The sequence below is a fragment of the Pseudopodoces humilis genome, chromosome 1, assembly GCF_049639895.1.
Source record: "Pseudopodoces humilis isolate 2021_Gansu_Grassland_sample_001 chromosome 1, ASM4963989v1, whole genome shotgun sequence".
NCBI lineage: Eukaryota > Metazoa > Chordata > Aves > Passeriformes > Paridae > Pseudopodoces > Pseudopodoces humilis.
Genome location: NC_142200.1, coordinates 150,761,935 through 150,785,421, shown reverse-complemented (window position 1 = coordinate 150,785,421; position 23,487 = coordinate 150,761,935). Strand labels below are relative to the sequence as shown.

Here is a 23,487-nt window from a genome sequence, read left to right as displayed (position 1 = left end):
GATGGCCCTGGCCAGGGTCAAAGCCAATGGAGCACCTGGATCGTAACCCAGCCTCCCCCTCGTCCCCGCACGGCAAAAATGTTTGAGCCGGAGCCAGGCTCGGCCTAAACCCCCCCAAAATCTCTTTTCCATGGAAGTGTTAATTGAGAACAATGCCGGATCCAAGGGCAGGATCCAAAATAGCCGGGGCCAGTCTTGTCCTTTTATAGCCGTGCCCCCATTGTGAGCTCCGGCATGTGACGGCTCGGGGAGGGACAAGGCGGCACTTCCAGAGGGGATAAAAACCCACCCCAGGCCGGGAATTCTCCTGCGGCAGCTCCTCTCTTTCCCAGCCTTTCCCAGCCTTTCCCAGCCTTTCCCAGCCTCTCCTTCCCAAATCAGCCATGGCTCCCAAGAAGCCCGAGCCTAAGAAGGCCGAGCCTAAGAAGGAAGAGCCCAAGCCGGCGCCTAAGCCGGCCGAACCAGAGCCCAAGAAAGAAGTGGAATTTAACCCGGCTTCGGTCAAAGTAGGTGGAGATGGAGCTGGATACCGGGAATTTGGATCCTGAAAAATCAGCTGGGAACGGGTTTGTGCCGAACGGGAAATGTCCCGCGAGGGATAAACGCTGCGAGGCACGGGAGGATGTCTTAGCGTGGCATTGTGCTTTGGGAATTGTCCTTTGGGAAAAAATTCCTTTGGGAATTGTCCTTTGGGAATTGTCCCATGGGAAGAAGGGTTTTCCTTTGGGAATTGTTCTTTGGGGAAAAGGGTTGTTCTTTGGGAATTGTCCCTTGGGAATCATCCTTTGGGAATTATCCCTTGGGAAAAAGGGTTGTCCTTTGGGAATTGTCCTTCGGGAAAAAAGGGTTTTCCTTTGAGAATTGTCCCTTGGGAATTGTCCCTTTGGAATTGTCCTTTGGGAAAGGGCACTGCCTCTGGAAAAAGAAGAGCAGCTTTGCAGGATCTCTTTTTCGTGGGAATTTGGAGCAGAGAATCCCAGAATCAGGGAATCCCAGAATCCTGGAATGGTTTGGATTAGGACAGACCTTATATCCCATCCCATTCCATGGGCAGGGACACCTCCCATCATCCCAGGCTGCTCCAGCCTGGCCTTGGGCACTTCCAGGGATCCAGGGGCAGCCACAGCTGCTCTGGGAATTCCATCCCAGCCAGGAATTCCTTCCCAATATCCCATCCAAGCAGTGGGAGCCATTCCCTGTGTCCTGTCCCTCCATCCCTTGTCCCCAGTCCCTCTCCAGCTCTCCTGGAGCCCCTTCAGGCCCTGCAAGGGGCTCTGAGCTCTCCCTGGATCTTTCCCTTCTCCAAGCTGGACATTCCCAATGGATAAATATCTCTGGATCCTCAAAAAGCATTTTCCCCTCAGGAAAACGTGGGAATTCCGTGAGACAGGGAATCAGTTGCTTTGTCTCCTCATTGGTTAAATCCTTCTGCTCTTCCACGTGGGACCAAGCTCAGGATTTGGGACAAAGGGAGCACTGGAAGGGCCTTTTCCTTCCTCGAATCCCAAATTCCCTGTAAATCCTGCTGGGAAAAGCAGTGATTTGTAACACATCAAGGAATCAAATCCCAAGGAATTCAGTTTCAGGGAAGTTTTGAAGGGAATGACTCCAGAGTTGGCGCTCCCAGAGCAATTCCGTGACCTTGGGGAAGAGGTTTGTGACGGGATCCAGCTCTCTCCGACACCTCTGTGCTCAACATTCCAGAGCTGGAAAAGGACTGGGAGAAAGGGAATCACTTCCCTTGGAGGCACAGGGGGGACACCGTGACTTTGTGGGAATATCCACTGGGATTCTGGGATGTTGTGGGATCAAGGATGAGCTGCCATTAAAAAAAAATCCCCCCCCCAGAAAAAAAAAATCTTCCTTTTTTAATCAAAACAATTCCGCGCTCCGCAAATTTTATTTTTATCCTGGGAAAAAAAAAATCAATTCCTGCATTTTAAAAAATGACTCTGCACAATTATTTGGGAAAATTCTTTTATTTTTTTTTTATGGAAATTTTGATTTTCCTCCTTCGGCACCGTTTGGAATGATGAAGGTTACGTACAATAGAAATATTCCATAAATTCTGGAGTTCTGATCCCGTTTTTAAGGTGCTAAAATTTCCTCGGGAATTCCCGAATAATAAACAAATCCCAATCCAGTGCCGCTGTGAGAGCATCCCTTCAACTCTGCAGGGAATATCCCATTCCCAAATATTGGATCAGGGAAATTGGAAAACACGGGGTTGGAGTCTGGGGCATTTTTTTCCCGACCTCTTAGAAAAGGGAGGGGATATTTCCTAAAGAAGTTTTCCTGGGAATTCTTTAATTTGATCAGGAATGTCCTTGTCGGTTTATGTGAATTCCTGCTCCATAAATTCAGCTCTGCTGGGGCCCCAAATCCCTTCCCAATGTTTGGAAAAATGCGTTAATGAGGGTTGGAATTCTCCAAATATCCCAATTTCTGCACTGCAGGATGAAATCCATTCCTATTTCCATCATCTTTTCCATAATTTCCATAGTTTTTATCCATAATGGATAAAAAAGTTGGAAAAACAACATTGCATCCAAACAAAATGTTCCAAAATCCATCTTTTTTATGGGAATATCTTAATTTCTATTTATTCCCGGATTTTATTGGTTTTGTTTGGAATTTTGAGGCTTTTTTTTTAACCCCTGGAAAGTCTCAAAATCAAAATATTCCTGGGGTAGGGAAAGGTGCCCCTTGTGGAATATTCCTGCTTCTCCCAATCCTGATAACAATCCCAGGATTTTCTTTGGTGCCTGGAATTATTTTGGAGATTCCCAATTTTTTTTCTCTCACCTCTGGACGCTCCCAGTCTTTTGTGTCAGTTGGGACGCCAGTTCTAAATGTGGGATCCATCCCTTATCCAAAGCCATCATCCCAAATTCTTTGGCTATTCTCACATGCCCGTTCCCGTCGGATTTGATCCAACACTCCAAAATTTCCGGCTTTCCAAAGGTTTCCCGAATTTCCGAGCGCGGGTGCGATTGGATGTTGTTTGCAGCTCATCCAAAAATGTTTTGGGGGATTTGTTTCTGCCTTTTCCAGAAGAGATGAGCTCATTTCCTTGGATTTTTTTTTTTTAAGGAAGTGTTTTTCTAGGATGATCCCTGAACTTTTTATTTTGAGGAATAAATTGTCCTGAAAAGATTTGGCAACAAAAAAATTTTATCTTTTCCAAACATTTAAGTCATTCCCACCTGGAAGCTCTTTAATTTTCCCAGGAATATATTTTGCTTCCATGGAAAAGGATCTGAAATCCAGGATTGATTTATGATTTTTAAGGACACGGAAAGTGGGAACGGCTCCTTTAACCACGGGAAAAGGGATCACCGGATCGAAATCCTCAATAATGAACAGGGAGAAAATCCCTGGAAGTTCATCCCTTGGGATGGCACCAAACTCCTGTATCCGGGTGGACTGAGTCACCCCTGGGAGACGCTGAGCTGGGATAAAGGGGGATGAGACGGGAATTCGGGAATTTGGGTGCCGGCATTTCAGCGGCTAAAGTTGGAATGAGGTGACGTTGTTCCAGGTCTGGTGACTGGGATAAAAAAATCCACGTGGAGACCTGGAAGGGACGTGGTTTTCCATAGGGAGTTATCCGTGATGGTCGCGTTTTCCATGCTTTCCTGGGGAAAATGTTATTTTTGGGGAGCGTTGGGATCTCAAGGCTGCGTGGAATCTGTTGTCCCTGGAAAACCCTGGAAAGGAAAAGTTTCTTTCCTTTTTTGTTTTTCTGCGTGGAAAGATGGAAAAGTATCCGGGGAAAACTGGGAGCAGCCAGGGGAAACAGGGCACCTGGAATGGTGAATCCTGCTGGATTTCAGCTCCGGAGTTTGGAGCGTTCCATGGGCAGAAGAGCTGCACCTGAGGCTGGGAAAAGGGAATGGGAAAAATCCCGTTCCCTTGGGATGAACAAATTGATTTGGGGGAGTTTTTCTTGGGAGAGATGGATTGAATCATTCCTTTAAATCCCAACCCAGGGATGGAAAAATTCCATGGGATAATTCCAACTGCCAGGCCCCAGCAAGTCCCCTCCATCCTTGGGCTTTTCCGGCTCCTGAAAAATCCAGCTCCAGGAGCTCTTTGAAATATTCCGGCCTTTGTCTTGGAACTGTCCCGAGAAATAAAGAGGGATGAGCTGCCCAAGGGACACCGGGATAACGGGATAAATGGGATAACGGAATAATGGGATAACGGGATAAATGGGATAACGGGATAAAATGGGATAAATGAGATAACGGGATAACGGGATAACGGGATAGCGGGATAATGGGATAGCGGGATAATGGGATAATGTGGTGACAGGAGAGCTCTGCCTCTGTTTCCTGACACTGGCAGGCACAGCATTCCCAAAAGAATCCCTCTCAGTCCCACTTCCAAAGGAGCTAAAATTTCCCTGTGGAAAATTATAGAATCCCAGGAATTTTGGGTTAAAAGGGACCTTAAGGATCATCCCAATCCACTTCCGCCAGGGCAGGGACACTTCCCATTATCCCAGGCTGCTCCAAGTTCCATCCAACCCGGCCCTGGGCACTGCCAGGGATCCAGGGGCATCCACAGCTGCTCTGGGAATTCCATCCCAGCTCCCCCCAACCCTCCCAGCCAGGAATTCCTTCCCAATATCCCATCCATCCCTGCCCTCCGGAATTTTAAGTGCAGACCAGAAATAAGGAATAATTCTGTGGGATTTTCATGCAGCAGCAACCTCTGCGTGACCTTGACAATTTTCCTATTCCTGAGATATTTCTCCTTGGAATCCAAGCTGGAATTAAGGGTTGATTCCTGGTTTTGCTCCCTTTTCCTTTGGATCAGCTGGAGCTCTTGGAGACTGGATCAATGCTCATCCCAGAGCGCTGGAGGAGTTTTATCTCCATCCAAATGCCTGTGGAAAGTGACGGGAGAGGGGATGATGGGAATGTTGTGGATTAATGAGATTAAAAAGGTTTTAGTGCAAGAAAAAAAAAAAAACCCACGCGACGGCGAAATGCAAACATAACCTCAACCTCAGGATCCCGATCCCGATGGTTTTCCTGGCCTCCTTCCTGCTCCCGCATTTCTGTCTCCTGAAGCAGCGACCCGAGGGAACGGGAAAAACCTCCCCAGAACAACAACAACAACAACAAAATCCCACAAAAACCCCTCAACAAATTAAATCAATGAAAAACCCCCTAAAATCCAACCTCCTCTTCCTCCCAATCCCTGCCGTTCATCCCCGGATTCCTCAGTGTCCTATGAAAAACCAGGAATGTTGTTTGGCTCTTGGAAAGGCTCCGTTGTCGAAACGCTTCCCCCGGCTCCGCTCCCGCCTGCCGGGTGAGAACAGATTTATTAATAGGGCTGATGTCAGGCTTAGCCTTAGTGTGGAGTGACGGGGTTTTTTGGGATCGAGAAAAATTCCGGGAGATTGGAAGCCGTGAATGACGTCAGAGGGGCCAAGGGTGGAGTTAATCCCTCCTGGAGCCTCCAGGGCAAAATCAGGGAAAGAATCTGGAGGCATCGGGATCCAGCTGATGCCATCAGGTGATGATTCCCTGAAGGCTGGAGATGAGGAAAGCTGGGATCACGCCGATGGAAAGGTTTGGGTTTGGATCCTCACGGAATGTGTGGCGTTGTCTGTACGTCAGGGCAGGACAAAAAAAAAATGGGAATTTCTCTGTCTCCCATATGGATTTGGACCAAACCCCACCATTGGGGAGAGCGAGGCTGGGATTGGAACGTCCTGGCTTTGAAACCTTCATTCCCAACGGGAAAAAAATGCCAGGGAAAACTCAGTTTCCCTTCTGCTGGGATATTTCCCACAACCAAAATCCCAAGGGAAGCCATCCCAGTGTCCTTCCCAGGAAAAGAGGGAATGTGGAGTCATGGATCCATTTAGGGCGGAAAAGTCCTCGAAGATCGTCAGATCCAAGAATTAATCCAGCGCTGCCGAGGCTGTCGCTGTCCCCAGGTGCCACATCCAGATGGATCTAAAATCCCTCCAGGAATGGCCGTGGGCAGCTGGGCCAGGCCTGGACAACCTTTTCTGGGAAGATTTTTTCCCAATATCCAACCTGAACTTCTCCTGTGAGTGAGTGTCCAAGGCTGGGAAGGGCTTGGAGCAACCTGGGATAGTGGGAGGTGAATCCTTCATGGACCTCCTGACCCCGCCGGGATCATAAAACGGAGATGGAACCGATTTCTTCTTATCTGCATCGTTCTTCCCTCCTTATCAGTTCTCTTATCTTGTTTTTGTCTCTTCTAGGTGGAATTCAGCCCCGACCAGATCGAAGGTGAGGAAGATTTTTCTCTCCCGCGTTCAGTAAATCCATCCCTGGGAAGTGCTGGGATGAGCAGGGCTGGGATACTGGAAGAACTTTGGAAAGGCTGAGCTTGAATTCTGGTTTTCCTTCCGCTCCTCCTCAAAATTCTTCGCTCTGAAAGAAAAGCAGGGAATTTGTGTCCCATTTCCAGCAGCTGCACCCCCAACCCAGCCCAAAGACAGGTTTTTCTTCAGGAAAAACCCACAGATATCAATATTTTCAAAGGAAAACCCTCAATTCTCCTTCAGGAAATTTTTCCTGCCTTCCCTCAGAACTTAATGTGTTCCAGCTCTCCCGAATCCAGCACGTAACGCCAAGCGTGGAATTTCTTTATCCTTCCAAAGCCAAACATCGGCATTCATTTCCAAACCCTTTGTGGCAGCTCGAGAAACTGATCCCAAACCCTCCTGCCTGAAGCCCTGGGAACCCTGGGGCTGCAGCTGTTCCCTTCTCCCTCAAAAATCAGCCTGGCTTTTATGGGAAAATGGATGGATGGAATCAAACATCTGGAAGGATTTGCCTTTGCTCTTTAAACCCTTGGGATCAGGGAAGGGGTTAATTAGAACAGGTTAATTAAATTGATCAGAGAGGAGAGATGTTTAATTGACACCTCCCTTTGTCTTGCCCTGCTGAGCCGAGGAGGATCCCGGTGTCCCAGGAAGGTTGGATTTCCCAATTTCCCAAAGCAGTAGGAATCCCATCCTCTGGGATGGATATCCCTTCCCTTCCCTTCCCTTCCCTTCCCTTCCCTTCCCTTCCCTTCCCTTCCCTTCCCTTCCCTTCCCTTCCCTTCCCTTCCCTTCCCTTCCCTTCCCTTCCCTTCCCTTCCCTTCCCTTCCCTTCCCTTCCCTTCCCTTCCCTTCCCTTCCCTTCCCTTCCCTTCCCTTCCCTTCCCTTCCTTCCCTTCCCTTCCCTTCCCTTCCCTTCCCTTCCCTTCCCTTCCTCCCTTCCCTTCCCTTCCCTTCCCTTCCCTTCCCTTCCCTTCCCTTCCCTTCCCTTCCCTTCCCTTCCCTTTCCTTCCCCTCCCTTCCTTCCCCTTCCTTTCCCCTTCCTTCCCTTCCCTTCCCCTTCCCTTCCCTTCCCTTCCCTTCCCTTCCCTTCCCTTCCACCTTCCCTTCCCTTCCCTTCCCTTCCCTTCCCTTCCCTTCCCGCACCTTCCCTTCCCTTCCCTTCCCTTCCCTTCCCTTCCCTTCCCTTCCCTTCCCTTCCCGCACCTTCCCTTCCCTTCCCGCACCTTCCCTTCCCGCACCTTCCCTTCCCTTCCCTTCCCGCACCTTCCCTTCCCGCACCTTCCCTTCCCTTCCCCCTAAATTCCTTCCTAAATTCCTTCCTTCCCAAATTCCTTCTCTTTTTTTCCCCAAGGGAAAAGTCGTGTGGAACAAAAAGATTCCCTGAAAGGATTCCTGGATATTTTTGCCCCCAAAATGTTGCTCCAGGACAAGAACTGATGCTCTGGGGTGAATTCCACCCCCATTTTTATGTGTCCCATCCCTGGTAGCAAAGTCCTCTGAGATCCCTGGATTTGGGCCTCTCCAGCTCCCGGAATTTCTGGGAAGGGAGGGAAAAGGGAGCTGTTCCAGGCGGGCAGAGAGGCAGTAATTAGGGAATCCGAAAATATCCTTCCAGAGGTTTCCTGGCCAGAGGGAGGGCGAAGGACACCGAGGTGGTTTTGGAGCTTGGACGGGAATTTCGTGGAGTCAGCAAATGCAAATGAAAAGATTAAAATAGGAGGGAGGAAAAAAGAAAAGGAACAAACCCTTGGAAATCTGAGCCTGAGACAGGAATTTTGCTGGATTGGGAATCTTTGGGAGATGGTGCTCAGCGCTCGGGGGTGATGGATGAGGAGCTCAGGGAGGTGGGAATATTTCCCGTTATTCCTGACCCGCGAGCACCAGGAAAGGAGCTGGGCAGGGAATCTCTGCCCCCATTCCACAGCAAGAATCCCAGGAAAATCCACGATTGCCCTCTGCTGGAATGAGGGACTGGAAAGGGATCGGGGATCTGCCCGGGGACAGGAGGGAAAATCCAGGAGAGGGAGGAAAATTCCAGGAGGAAAGAGGAGAGCGGGAAGAAGAAAACAAGGGAACGTTAATTAGTCCCAAATGAGAAAGCTCAGTCTTGTGTGGAAGTGTTGGGTGAGGAAGGAAATGAGGAAAATTGGAGTGGAATGATCAAAATGGAAAGGGAGGGAGAGAGGAGAATCCAGGAAAAATCCAGGAAAATCCAGGGAAAATCAAAGAAGGGAGGACAGAGGGAAAGAAGGAAAGGAAAAAGAGGGAGATGGGATGAAGGGAGGCAGTTGGGGAAGATGGAGAAAATCCGGGGTGCAGGGTGTGTGGATGAATGGTGGGATAAATCAGGATTTAGGGAAAAGAGGATGATCTCCTGGAGTTCGGAAAAGTGGGAAGGAAATAAAGGCGGAAAAGTAGCGGCAGATCCAGGGGTTTAAAGCCAAAAGGATTTCTGTGATCAGCTGTGGATGGTGCCCTGGGAAATCGAGGATAACAGGGAAGTTAAAGGATAAAGGATAAAATTAAAGGATAAAGGATAAAGGTTAAAGGATAAAGTTAAAGAATAAAGGATAAAGGATGAAGGATGAAGTTAAAGGATAAAGGATGAAGTTAAAGGATCAAGGATGAAGTTAAAGGATGAAGTTAAAGGGTAAAGGATAAAGGATAAAATTAAAGGATAAAGGATAAAGGATAAAATTAAAGGATAAAGGATAAAGGATAAAGATAAAGGATAAAGTTAAAGGATAAATGATAAAGGATAAAGTCAAAATATAAATGATAAAGGATAAGGGATAAATGATGAAGGATAAAATTAAAGGATAAAGGATATATGATAAGGGATGAAGTTAAAGAATAAAGGATGAGGTTAAAAGATAAAGGATAAAGGATAAAGGATAAAGAATAAAGAATAAAGGATAAAATTAAAGGATAAAGGATGAAGTTAAAGAATAAAGGATAAAGGGTAAAGGATAAAGTTAAAGGGTAAAGGATAAAGGATAAATGATAAAGGATAAAGTTAAAAGATAAATTATAAAGGATAAGGGATAAAGGATAAAGTTAAAAAATAAAGGATGAAGTTAAAGGATAAAGGATATATGATAATGGATAAATGATAAAGGATAAAGGATAAAGGATAAAGTTACAAAATAAAGGATGAAGTTAAAGGATAAAGGATGAAGTTAAAGGATAAAGGATAAAGGATAAAGGATAAAGGATAAAGGATAAATGATAAAGGATAAAGGATGAAGTTAAAGGATAAAGGATGAAGTTGAAGGATAGATGATAAAGGATAAAAGATTAAGTTAAAGGATAAATGATAAAGGATAAAGGATGAAGTTAAAGGATAAAGGATGAAGTTAAAGGACAAATGATAAAGGATAAAGGATGAAGTTAAAGGATAAAGGATGAAGTTGAAGGACACCAGCCTGTTGCTGCTGCTCCCTGGGATGCTCCTGTGACCCTGCCATTCCAGCAGGGAAAGCAGAGCCTGAGGAGCAGGAGTGTGTGGGGAAGTCTGTGCTGGATCCTGCACTGACTCCATGAGAATCACGGAATTGTTCTGTTTGGAAAAGATCCTTAATAGCACTGATCCCAACACTGCCAGGTCCAACATCTGACGTCCTCAAGCACCACATCTGTGTGAAATCAGTGGTGGGAAGGAGAACCTGTCCCGTGGGAATGCTCCACCAGGATCCTGCTCCTCACAGCAGTGAGGGACTCGGTCTGGGGAGGTGGGAAACCTCTGAAGGGAATTTTTCCAGCTCCACGCAGGAGATCCAGCCTGGTCCCACTTCCTGAGGGAAAAGCAAATCCCATTCTCTGGATCCCACCCTGGAGGCGCCTCTGGGGTGTCCAGCCCTGGCTCCTCAGCACAGCAGGGACAGGAGCTCCTGGAGCTCAGGAAGGGCCTGGAGCATCTCGGTGCCCAGGAGAGGCTGAGAGAGCTGGGGCTGCTCAGCCTGGAGAGGAGACACAGCTGAGAGGGACCCTCAGGCTGTCCCCTAGTGTCCCTGGCTGTCCCTGGCTGTTCCTGAGTGTCCCTGAGGGTCACTGGGGGTCCCTGAGTGTCCCTGGCTGTCCCTGGGGGTCTCTGGGTGTCTCTGGGGGTCTCTGGGTGTCCCAGGCTGTCCCTGGCTGTCCCTGGTTGTCCCCGAGTGTCCCTGGCTGTCCCTGAGTGTCCCTGGTTGTCCCCGAGTGTCCCTGGCTGTCCCTGAGTGTCCCTGGCGGTCCCTGGCTGTCCCTGGCTGTCCCTGGCTGTCCCAGGCTGTCCCTGTCTGTCCCTGAGTGTCCCTGGCTGTCCCTGGCTGTCCCTGGCTGTCCCTGAGTGTCCCTGGCTGTCCCTGGCTGTCCCTGGCTGTCCCTGGCTGTCCCTGGCTGTCCCTGGCGGTCCGTGGGTGTCCCTGGCTGTCCCTGGGTGCAGGGAGGGTCAGAGCAGGCCCAGGTTCTGCTCCAGGCCCAGCAATGGCACCAGAGGAACGGGCAGGGACCGATCCCAGGAATTCCTCCGGCACAGGAGGCAGAACTTGTGCCCTGGGCAGTGCCCAGCCCTGAGCAGAGCCCAGAGAGGCTGTGGAGTCTCCCTGACCGGGGATATTCCAGAATTATCGGGATGTCATCCTGAGCCCTGTGCTCTGGGACGGCCCTGCTGGAGCAGGATCCACTCCGGTCCCTTCCAACCTGAGCCATTCTGGAATTCTGGAATTCTGGGATAAGGTTTTCCATACACCTTCACCCTCCCCCACCAATTCACTGCTTTTTGGGTGATAATCCCAGTATTTTTTCCCGGCATCTCTCATTTCCAGCTCCTTGAGGTGCTCCTGGAGCTCCGGGCGCTGGCTCAGTGCTCTCAAAGCATCCAGTGTTTTATCAAAGGTCCGCTTTCCTGGATGAGCAGAGCTGCTGTTGAATCCTGGCCCTTCCTGAGTGCTCCCGAGGAGCTGGAAAGCTCCCAAGGCTGATTGCTCCTGTTTTCCACACTTTCCGATGTTCACTGAGACGGAAATACCACGGGAGAAGCATTCTGACCTCTCCGATTCCATTCCCCGGTGGAACCGGAAAACCCAAGGAAGGAGGAACGCAAACATCGGAGATAACAAAGCTCATCCAAATTTTTCCCAAACCGCAAAACCAAACGGTCAGGCTGTCACTGAGGGAAAAATCCCGATGGGATTTTTGGAGCGTGGAATGAATTTCTCCTGACCTTTTTTCCCTTCCAGAATTTAAGGAAGCGTTTTCCCTCTTCGACCGGACCCCCAAGTCGGAGATGAAAATCACCTACGCCCAGTGTGGAGACGTCCTGAGGGCTTTGGGGCAGAACCCGACCCAGGCCGAGGTCATGAAATTGCTTGGCAGACCCAAACCTGAAGGTTGGTCACCGATTTATCAGCTCTGGGATGAGAATATATTTTGTGCACTCACTAATTCATATTATAGATGAGTTAATTAATTTTAATCTCCTATAATATTAATTATGCATCTTAATAAGGCCTCGGTTGCTGTAAAAGTATTATTTGCTGCATGTATTTTAATGATTTTTCACGTTCATAACAAAAAAATCAAATATCTTACTTTTAATTACAGAAAAAAAGGGGGGGAGCAGACACTACTCCTCAGAAGTATAAAAACCTTATAAATCTTAAATTTTTGAGAAAAAAGCTTAAAAAATTATATAAATACTGCAAATTTTATGAATAGTTCTTTCTGAGCAGTTCTTTTACAAAACCAACTCTGCCAATTATCAGGCATTCTTCTAAAAGTACTCAGGTGAAGTTGGGAGAAAATATTTTGGTTCTAGTCAAAAATCCCAAAAGAAGATAAATCAAAAATCCATTTCAATTGATAACCTGGCCTCCTCTGTCTGTTTTGGGAAAGGGAAATCCCAAATTTATTCCTGGAGAAGATCTCCGTTTTCTGGGTGTGGAGTAGCTCAGGATACGGAACAGCCTCTGAAAGGGAAGAAGAATTGATCTGGAAATCAAGATAATTGTCCCAAATCGAAGGGAATTAATTAATTTAACAGCCCTGGGCATCAATGGGTTTTAAAATGATGAATTTTTGCCTTTTGAAGTTGTATTTATGGAGGAATTCAGGAGTTTTTCCTAAAAACATGGAGATTTCCAGCACATCCAGAGAAACAAAGGGATGACCTGGATGTAAGGACATGGATTGTGCCACAAAAGCTGAACATCTGTAATGACTGCAGTGATATCCTTCAGTATTCCATGTTTTCCATGTATTCCCGTGTTCTTCTCTCCCTTTATCCAACTTTTATCCCCACAGTTCTGTGATCATGGATATTCCATGGTTAATTCCCAGATCTCCCAGAATCCCTCCCAAACTTCCATTTCCACCCTCTTTTCTTCCTTAACCTGGAATTCATCCCCACGGTTCTTCCCTCACAGTGGATATTCCATGGTTAATTCCCAAATCTCTCAGAATCCTCCCAGACTTCCATTTCCAGGCTCTTCTCTCCCTTTATCCAACATTTATCCCCACAGATCTTCCACCCCATGCTGGATATTCCATGGTTTAATTCCCAAATCTCCAAGAATCCCTCAAAACTTCCATTTCTAGGCTCTTCTATCCCTTAATCCAAAATTTATCACCTCTGGCCTCACAGTGGATATCCCACAGTTCATTCCCAACTTTTCCAGAATCCTCCCAAATTTCCATTTCCAGGCTCTTCTCTCCCTTTACCCAAAGTTTATCCCCACAGATCTTCCACCCCATGGTGGATATTCCATGGTTAATTCCCAGCTCTCCCAGAATCCCTCCAAACTTCCATTTCCACCCTCTTTTCTTCCTTAACCTGAATTCATCCCCACGGTTCTTCCCTCACAGTGGATATTCCACAGTTAATTCCCAACTCTCCCAGAATCCTCCCGAACTTTCCTTTCCAGGCTCTTTTATCCCTTTATCCAACATTTATCCCCACAGATCTTCCACCCCATGGTGGATATTCCATGGTTAATTCCCAGCTCTCCCAGAATCCCTCCAAACTTCCATTTCCACCCTCTTTTCTTCCTTAACCTGGAATTCATCCCCACGGTTCTTCCCTCACAGTGGATATTCCATGGTTAATTCCCAAATCTCCCAGAATCCCTCCAGACTTCCATTTCTAGACTCTTCTATCCCTTTATCCAACATTTATCATCTCTGGCCTCACAGTGGATATTCCATGGTTAATTCCCAACTCTCCCAGAATCCCTCCAAACTTCCATTTCCACCCTCTTTTCTTCCTTAACCTGAATTCATCCCCACGGTTCTTCCCTCACAGTGGATATTCCATGGTTAATTCCCAACTCTCCCAGAATCCTCCCAAACTTTCCTTTCCAGGCTCTTTTATCCCTTTATCCAACATTTATCCCCACAGATCTTCCACCCCATGCTGGATATTCCATGGTTTAATTCCCAGCTCTCCCAGAACCCTCCCAAACTTTCCTTTCCAGGCTCTTCTCTCCCTTTATCTAACATTTATCACCACTGGCCTCACTGTGGATATTCCATGGTTAATTCCCAACTCTCCCAGAATCCCTCCAGACTTCCTTTTCCACCCTCTTTTCTTCCTTAACCTGGAATTCATCCCCACGGTTCTTCCCTCACAGTGGATATTCCATGGTTAATTCCCAACTCTCCCAGAATCCCTCCAAACTTCCATTTCCAGGCTCTTCTATCCCTTAATCCAACATTTATCACCACTGGCCTCACTGTGGATATTCCATGGTTAATTCCCAACTCTCCCAGAATCCTCCCAAACTTTTCTTTCCAGGCTCTTCTCTCCCTTTACCCAATGTTTATGCCCACAGATCTTCCACCCCATGCTGGATATCCCACATTTAATTCCCAAATCTCCCAGAATCCCTCCAAATTCCCTTTTCCCCCGTGTTTTCCAGAGATGAATTCCAAGATGATCGACTTTGAGACCTTCCTGCCCATGCTCCAGCACATCGCCAAGACCAAGGACACCGGAACCTACGAGGATTTCGTGGAAGGGCTCCGGGTGTTCGACAAGGAAGGGAACGGGACGGTCATGGGAGCCGAGCTCCGCCACGTCCTGGCCACGCTGGGTGAGGAAAAACTTCCCTTGGGAATTTCCATCCCTCCCTCTTTTCCCTTCGTGTTTTATTTCTCCGATAAACATCTCATTCCCGCCGCCGTAAAACGATCCCGAAATTTCCAACCCCACCCCTTCCCTCGGTTTGGTTCCGCTTCGCCAAAACGAGGCCAGAGAATCCAAATGTTTCAATCATCAAATGAAATTTCATGAAATCCATCACTGATCCATGCCTGAGATCCCAAATCTGACCTTGGAATCTTCCAGAACCTCAATCTCCGAGGGGAACTGAGTTTCTGCTGAGAGTATTTTCATCAGGACTTGGTTAAAACCGACTCAAGCCTTCAAGATTTGGCACTCAGACCAAGTTTATTCTTAGGAAAATGAGTTTTTCCCATAATATCCCGTGGCTTTCCAGATTTTTCCCGTCTTTCTGGATTTGGGATCAAATTCACTCTCAGATTTGCACCCGGATTTGGGTCAGCTTTGGAATTTGGATCGAGTTTGCAACTCCGAGAGGAACTTTTCTCATGGTTGGCACCCCAAATTCCCCCCCAGGAGAAACCTCCCCCCTCTCCTCTCTTTTGCCTTCCTCGGGAGCTTCCTAAATTGCTAAATCCGGGATTTTGATCCCTAATTTTCCCTAATTTTGATCCCTAAATTCCTAAATCCGGGATTTTGATCCGGGGATTTTTGTTTTCCACGCAGGGGAGAGGCTGACTGAGGAGGAAGTGGACAAATTGATGGCTGGCCAGGAAGATGCCAACGGCTGCATCAACTACGAAGGTGCCTGGGATCCCTGAAAGCTTAAAATATTCCCAAGAATCTTGAAATCCATGGAAAAAACAGAGCAAAAATTCCAGATTTTAGCCTAACCTTGCGTCTATCTTTAGTCTCCTGATAAACCCCATCTGTGAGAGGTTAATGATGTTTTCCATGGAATAACTGATCCTTCTTTCCCTCTTTTTTCCCAGCTTTTGTGAAGCACATCATGGCTAACTGAGGCCAGGTGAGTCTCCTCCCGGATTTCCGAGCCCTCGTTCCTTTAGGATTTCCTGGAAACTCCCAAGAAGGAATATTTCCCGTACAAATCCCTGCTCCCAGACTCCTAAAAAAAACAAGGAATTAGAGCTGAGCCAATGGGAGAGGGGAGAAAAAACAGGAGGGAAAGAGATAAGAAGGAATCAGGAATCACCTCTAGCTGTGTATGTAGGGGTCCAGAAATGTAGAGACATTTCTCTATTCAATTCTTTAAAATATTTTTTATCAATCCTATATAATATTGACAGAAAAGCTTCCAAATATCCCTGAGAAAGCAAAAAATTTGTAAAAAATTAAGTAGAAAGTAGAAAAATTTTACATTTATCACTGAGGTGAAAATATAGATTTTATATAGAAAAAATCTATTTATTATATTAAATATTATATTATATATATTATATTATATATAATAAAATATAATTATAATATTATAATAATATAATATATATTATTTATTTTCTATATATTATTATATATTATATATAATATATAATAATATAAGATATATATATAATATAATATATAATATATAATATAATATAATATAATATTATATAATATTATATTATATTAATATTAATATTATATTATATTACATTACATTATATTATATTATATTATATTATATTATATTTATATTATATTATATTATATTATATTATATTATATTATATTATATTATATTATAATAATATATTCTAGGGTATATAATAAAATATAAAATTATATATATTTATATTTATATTATAAAATATAATTATAATATTATAATAATATAATATATATTATCTATTTTATATATTATTATTATATATATTATATATAATATATAATAATATAATATATATATAATATATAATATATAATATAATATAATATAATATAATATTATATTATATTATATTATATTATATTATATTATATTATATTATATTATATATTATATATTATATATATAATAATATTATATAATATTATATTATATTATTATAATATATATATTATAATATTATAATATTATATCATATCATATTATAATATATTATATTATATTATATTATATTATATTATATTATATTATATTATATTATATTATATATTATTATATTATATATTATATAATATTAATATAATATTATATTATATTATATTAATCTATTCTAGGGTTTCACACACGGAGTAAAGGCAGAGGAAAAAAAGGTGTAATTTTTAATCCTTCTTCTTCCTTCTTCTCCATAATTGTGCAGCTTTTAGGAGCACAAAGAGTGATTGGTTTAGAGTTAGTTGCAGTTTTAATTATGTAATTAATTGTTAAGATATAATAACAATACACTTTTGGTAGTTAATGGGTAAAAATAGAAATAAAGGTGAAGCGGCCGCGTGGTTTGGGGCCATTTTTTACCATCAGAGCAAAATGTGCCAGTTTTTGGTGAGTTGAGCTTGTGCAGAAAGTCTGGATGGATCTGCCAAGTTTTTTAATAAAACTTCTAATAAACACGATTTATTTAATTTTAAATATTAATTTTAATTTTATTTCATTTTAAGATTTTAATGAGCCCCGGGGAGTTTTCTTCGAATAATTAGGACTGAGATAAGTGAGACTCCCCACGAGGGAGGATCCCAAAAGAATTCAGCCCAAAAGGGGCTGAGAGAGACGAGAGAAAATTACAGTATAATTAGTATAATTAGTACAATTAGTGGTTTTCCACAAATCCGCCTCCCGACAATGGATTGGTTTTCCAGGAAAAAGCCGGAGTTTTGTCCGGCACATCCAAACCACGGCACCACCGAGGGTTTCTCCGTCTCGCCCTCACAAAGGAGCTGGGTTTTATTCCCAGGATTTCCTGGCTGGGTTTATCCCGGTTTTTTAAAGGCTCCCGCTGCCTTTCCCCGCCATTCCCTGGGTTTTCTCCCCGCTCAGCCCCTGGGGAAGGACTCGACCGATCCATCTGTTCTGATTTCCCAGGAAAAGCTGCGCTCGGATTTGGTCTGGATGTTTTATTTGTTTTTAGTCCTTCCCCTCGGCTCTGGTTTATTTTTAGGCCCGGCTTTGGTTTGGTTTTGGAGCTGACCTGGCTGTGCTGTGGTGACTTTTGATTCTGGGTTAAGTGGGAGTCACATCCCGGTTTTTCGGGAATTCTGTTCCAAGATATAATTTAACAAAATATAAATAAACTAAAAAAAAACCCCAAACTCGATTTAGTTTGGGGTTTTTTCCCTTTATTTCTATTTTTCCCTTTTAGAATCCATTTTTTTTTCCCTTAAGGCATTAACCTTTGAACTTGGAATTTTCCTTAAGGAATTTTCCTTAAGGCATTTTCCTTAAGGCATTTTCCTTAAGGCATTTTCCTTAAGGCATTTTCCTTAAGGAATTTACCTTTGAACCTAGAATTTTCCTTAAGGAATTTTCCTTAAGGCATTTTCCTTAAGGAATTTACCTTTGAACCTGGAATTTTCCAACTGGTTCCCAGTTTTTCACACCAAAGATCAGGAACCATTTATTTTTTAGGATCCAATTTTTTTTTTCCCTTAAGGCATTTACCTTTGAGCTTGGAATTTTCCAACTGGTTCCCACTTTTTGATACCGAAGTAATCCCGATCCATGGTCCCTGCCTGTTGTTTCGGGATATTTTCCATCCTTAATCCAAACCCACTGATGGAAAATTCCCGTTCCGATGGGAACCGACTTTTTCCACCAGAGAGGACACAAGAGCGCGGAAAACCGGGAAGCTGGAAAACTGGAATAGGGTTGGGAAGCAAATTGATTTTTAATGGGTTTGGAAAGGTGAAGATGGAAGTTTGTGATTCCCTGGAAACCGACATTCCTGGGATTTGCCGATGAGTTTGGGTGGCATCATCCACTGGGGGCCCTTCCACCCCTGCCGTGGGGCTTGGAATATTTCGGGAAAGACAAACGGAATGGGATCTCCATCCTGGAAGGAACAAAGGTCCTTTGCCACAGGATTCGAACTCTGTGGGAATCTGGAGCTGAGCCCAAAAATTCAGGAATGGCTTCGTCTCTTGGCCATTCCCATGGGATGGAGGGACGGAAAAGCCGCGTCTCCGTACCGGGATGAAACTGGGCCTTTCCTCCTGATTTCCTGAGGGAATTGGGAATATTTTATAGGGAATTTTCTGACCTGGATTGGCTCCAGGTGCCAGGGACTGCTTCCCGTGTTTTCTCCATCGCCGGGATTTTGGGATGATTCCCGGTGTTTTGGCAGCTCTCGTTGTTGATGAGATGAGGATGATTCCCAGGGGAATTGTTTGTTCTTTTTTCCTCGAATTCTTAAAAATATCTTTATCTTCCAGGACAAGATAAGCACCGAGAATTCCGGATACCGGCCTCGGATTTCCACGTGCTGGAATTTCTCCTTGTTTTTCAGCCCCGATTCCCATTCCAGAGCTCCGAAATGTGCCTAAATCCCCAAAAATATTTGGATATTTTTGTTTAGTTCGCTTTGTTCCTCCATGGGAAAAGGGTGGATCCTGTGGAGATCCAGCAGAAAAAACTGGAATGTGAACCAGGAATCCCTGGGAATTTCTTTAGGATGAAGGAAATAAACAGAAATACAAAACTGAGGAAAAGGGAGGAATTCTTTTCATGAATAAATTGATAAAAAAAATCACTTTTCCCATCCCAAACTTCACCTTTTCCCTGTGTTTATGGGACACCGGTGTAAAAATCCCAGGAATATCCTTCATTCTTAGGGAAAACCTGTGGAATTCCCAGAAATTAGCAACAACAAAACCTCGCTGATGTTTTTTTTTTCCCTGCTCTGGATGATGGAAAATTAAAAATATAAAAGCAAAATAAAATCCAAATTAAAGCAAATTTTGCTCAAATCCATCTTTTCTCCATGAGGATTCCTTCCCATCCCAATAATTTTCCTAGGAAACAAGAAATCTTCCCCAAAGGAAAACTGGAAGTTGTTCCAATAAAAACATCTCGGTCCTGGAGTTTTTGCAGTAAAAAATGGGATTTTCCGTGCCTTTGTTTCTGTGTCCGTGTGAGGGAAAGGGGAAAGGGAAAGAAATCCTGAGAGAAACCTCAGCAGAAATTGGGAAATTTCTTTGGAAATTGGGAAATTTCCCGAGGAAATTTGGGAAAGTTGTGGAAAATCACATGGATTAAGAGAGTTCCTTTTCTGGGGAATAATAATTGAAAAAGTAAGGAAAAAACCCATAAATCCTCTGGAGTTGGAAACAGGAGAGGCCAGGAGCTGGCAGAGGTTTTTAGGGAATGCAAATCTATTAATTAACATTAATTTCAATATCAACATTAATATTAATATTAATATTAATATTAATATTAATATTAATATTAATATTAATATTAATTATAATATTTATATTTATATCATTATTTATATCACTATATCAGGATTAATACTAATATTAATATTCATATTTCTGTTTATATCACTATTACTATTACTATTACTATTAGTACTACTATTAATATTAATATTAATATTAATAGTAACATCGATATTAATATTACCATTGATATTAATATTAATACTGATATCAATACTAATTTTAATATTACTATGAATACTAATATTTATACTAACATTAATTAATATATTTAATATTAATTAAGGTTAATATTAATAGATTATATATATTAATTAATAGATAATAGATAATAGATTAATAGATAAATATATCACCGATAATATATAGAATGTATAATATATAATATATATGATCTATTAATTAATTAATATTTATTAATATAACATTTATATATTAATATTGATATAATGTTTTATACTATATATTATTTTAATAATCTATTATGATAACCACTATATTAATATATATTAATATAATAATATGTATTCTATATGAACATATATGTATTTTTATATTATTATTATTAATATTTATATTAATATTAATATCATATGAACATTTATATCTATAATATAATTAATATTAATATTAATATTAATATTAATATTAATATTAATATTAATATTAATATTAATATTAATGTTAATGTTAATGTTAATGTTAATGTTAATATTAATATTAATATTAATATTAATAGAAGATTAATTCCAGCATTGGAGGGATCCCAGCCTCAATCCCAGTTTTCTCCCAGCCCCGTCCAACCTGGACAATTCCAGGGACAAGAGCTGAGCTCCAATCTGGGAATGACACCAGGAAAAATCCATTTGTGTTGATTCCCGTAAAATTCCAGCTGCCATCCCATAAATCCCGCAGAACCCATCCCGGATGAGCAATTCCCAGAATTCGGCCCCATCCCACGGGATTCACTTCCCCACTCTCCCTCCCGGGATCCGGCACCATTCCCATCCCTGAATTCCACGGCACTTTTGGGATCCGTCATTTCTTTCCCACGGATCAGCGGCGGGATGGAATTCCAATCCCAGCCTGGATATTCCAACCCCAGGGAAGCGCTGAGGATTCTTTCCCTGCATCCTTCGGATCCCACCCAGAGTAAATTTAGATCCCGAGCTCCATCCCTCAAATCCAGCTCCCGTTTTTTAGGGATTCCATGGAACCGCCCCGATTCCCTCTCCACAGCTCAGGGATTTTATGGCCTTTCCTGCATTTTTTCCACATTTCCCTCCTCCTATTTCTTTTTTCCTAATGGAAAATCCCTCTCAAATCCCCCTGAGAGGAAAAACCATCCCTTAAAACCCCCCACAATCGCCAAGGTCGGAATTCCTCACCCTCCTTTGCCGCTGGAGAGGTGAAAAAATGGGATTTGGGAATTCCTTGGTTTGGAAATTCCAGGCTGCTCCGACTCCCAAATTCCTTCAAAAACAAAGGACATCATCCCGTCAGGAAAATTAACGGAGCGGAACGTTCTGCTCCGAGTTTTCCTCCCGAGAGGCTTTTAATGGTGCCGGAGGCAGGAATTCGGGAATAAACGGAGCGGAAAAAGGGTGAGCGGGTTGGAACCGAGAATTCCAGGGAATATTAATGCCGTCGGATTTGAGGGAGAAATGGTGGTTTTGTGATTTCCTGAGGTTTTGAACTTCCTGGGATTGGGTGTGAGCATCATTCCTTGGAATTTTTTCCCTTACAAACAGCTCCAAAAATGAAAATGTTCTTTCCCACGGGAATTTTTCCATGTTTTTTGTTCTTATCCTTTATTTCTCCTTTCAGTCTCGGGAACAAATGGAATTTTTCTTTCCCGCTTTTTTTCTCCTTTCCCTGCTTTTTTCTTCTCCAAAAGAGATCGGTGCCAGGAAAGCTGGAAAACCAGGAATATTTTTTTAATTTATTATTAGATGATTTGGAATCCATAGGGAGACATGGGGAATTCTTAAGGAATTATGAAAAATTTTCTTTATTCCCGGGAAAATCATCCATAGGAATATCATGGAATCAGAAATATTTCCAGCTTGGAGCAGTTCTAAATAGCCCAGAGGGAGGGAAGAATTCCTGATCCTGCTGAGAAAAGAAGGAAAAGGAGAGGAAAACTTCCCAGGGGTTGAGCCAATTCCGATGAACTCCAAAGGATACCAGGAAATTCCCGTTCTCCCTCGAAAACTCTGGAATGTTGGGTTTTCCCGGAAATCCAGGCGGGTTCCAGAGCTCCTGACTGGCGGCTGGGATTGATCCAAAGTTTGGGAATGGGGAAGGGAGAGGAGTTCTGGGAGCGTCTCCGGTGGTGATTTAGTCCAGAAGAGAGAGCGGGGCTGTATTCCCACATCCCGGTTTTCAGCTGGAATATCCCGGAATGGCTGGAATCCATTAATTTAATCCAATTAATATTTAAATTCAAATATAAATAAAGCACAGTTTTAGGGCTGCTGCTAATCCTGGCTTTCCTACATGGAATTTTCTCCACGGGATATAAATTTGGGAATATTTATCCTCACTCATATGAGGGGAGGAGGCAGAGAAACATTTTTTTGGTGGGGAAAAAAAAAACAAAAAAGAGGAAGTTTGGGATTTCAGCCTGGATATTTCTGGAAGCTGGACGGGAGTCACGGAGCTGACACAAGTTCTTCCACGCTTCCTAAAGAAAGATTTATCCAAGAGTTTAATCCCGAGGATTGCTCCATCCGTATCCGTTTCTTTGGCTCGAGTGAGTCTCTTAATCCCCTCGCCCTCGGTGGATTCCAGCCCTGGAATAAAGGCAATTCCATCCCTTCATTCCTTGTTTTTGAAACTCCTCGGAGCTGGAATAACTGGGAGATTGTCTTGGGATCCAAGCGGCTCCTTCCCATCCAGAAACGCTCATGGAGCCATTCCAAAGGATCCCGGGAGCTCGGGAAGATCCCTGGATCATGAGGCAGCAGGAGCCAGGGACAATTTCCAAAGAAAGGCTGGATTTGGACATTTTCTTCTTGGGAGGGGAAGAATTCCTGAGTGTGGATGTGAGTCACGGTGTGGGAGCGGGCCTGGAGCCGGAAACTGCACCCGGAGGGTTTGATCCGCTCCGTGATTTAGTGGGAAAGGGAAGAGGAGGGAATTGTGTGTGGGAATGAAATCCATGACCTGGAGGGTTTGATCTGCTCTGTGATTTAGTGGGAAAGGGAAGAGGAGGGAATTGCGTGTGGGAATAAAATCCATGGCCTGGAATATTTGATCCACTCTGTGATTTATTGGGAAAGGGAAGAGGAGGGATCATGGATGGGAATGAAATCCATGGCCTGGCCTCTTTTATTTGCTCCATGATTTAGTGGGAAAAGGAAGAGAAGGGATCATGGATGGGACCTAAATCCATGGTCTGGAGTGTTTGATCTGCTCCATGATTTATTGGGAAAGGGAAGGAGATGGGATCATGGATGGGACCTAAATCCATGGTCTGGAGTGTTTGATCTGCTCCATGATTTATTGGGAAAGGGAAGGAGATGGGATCATGGATGGGAACTAAAATGGGATTCCAGGATGACCTGGAATGTTTGATTTGCTCCATGATTTAGTGGGAAAGGGAAGAGAAGAGATCTTGTGAAGGAACAAAATCCATGGCCTGGAGTGTTTGATCTGCTCCATGATTTATTGGGAAAGGGGAGGAAAGGGGATCCTTCACGGGAATGAAATCCCACGGCCTGGAATGTTGGTGGGGTTGCAGATCTCC

The 23,487-nt window shown here is 43.6% G+C and overlaps 1 protein-coding gene and 1 long non-coding RNA gene across 2 annotated transcripts; one reads left to right on the top strand and one right to left on the bottom strand.

Annotated features, from left to right (window-relative positions):
• The first annotated feature begins 300 nt into the window (after positions 1-300).
• Positions 301-19,251, top strand: MYL3 (myosin light chain 3). The gene is made up of 7 exons (XM_005532109.3): positions 301-506; positions 6,254-6,281; positions 11,539-11,688; positions 14,215-14,388; positions 15,084-15,161; positions 15,350-15,384; positions 18,729-19,251. The coding sequence occupies exons 1-6, from the start codon at positions 384-386 to the stop codon at positions 15,376-15,378; spliced, it is 582 nt and encodes a 193-aa protein (XP_005532166.1). The 5' UTR covers positions 301-383; the 3' UTR covers positions 15,379-15,384; positions 18,729-19,251.
• LOC148185269 (uncharacterized) lies at positions 2,163-5,770 on the bottom strand. Its single transcript, XR_015772299.1, has 3 exons — positions 5,193-5,770; positions 4,729-4,894; positions 2,163-3,710 (listed from the first exon to the last, which is right to left on the bottom strand). It is a non-coding gene; the product is annotated as an uncharacterized LOC148185269 (long non-coding RNA).
• Positions 19,252-23,487: the final 4,236 nt, after the last annotated feature.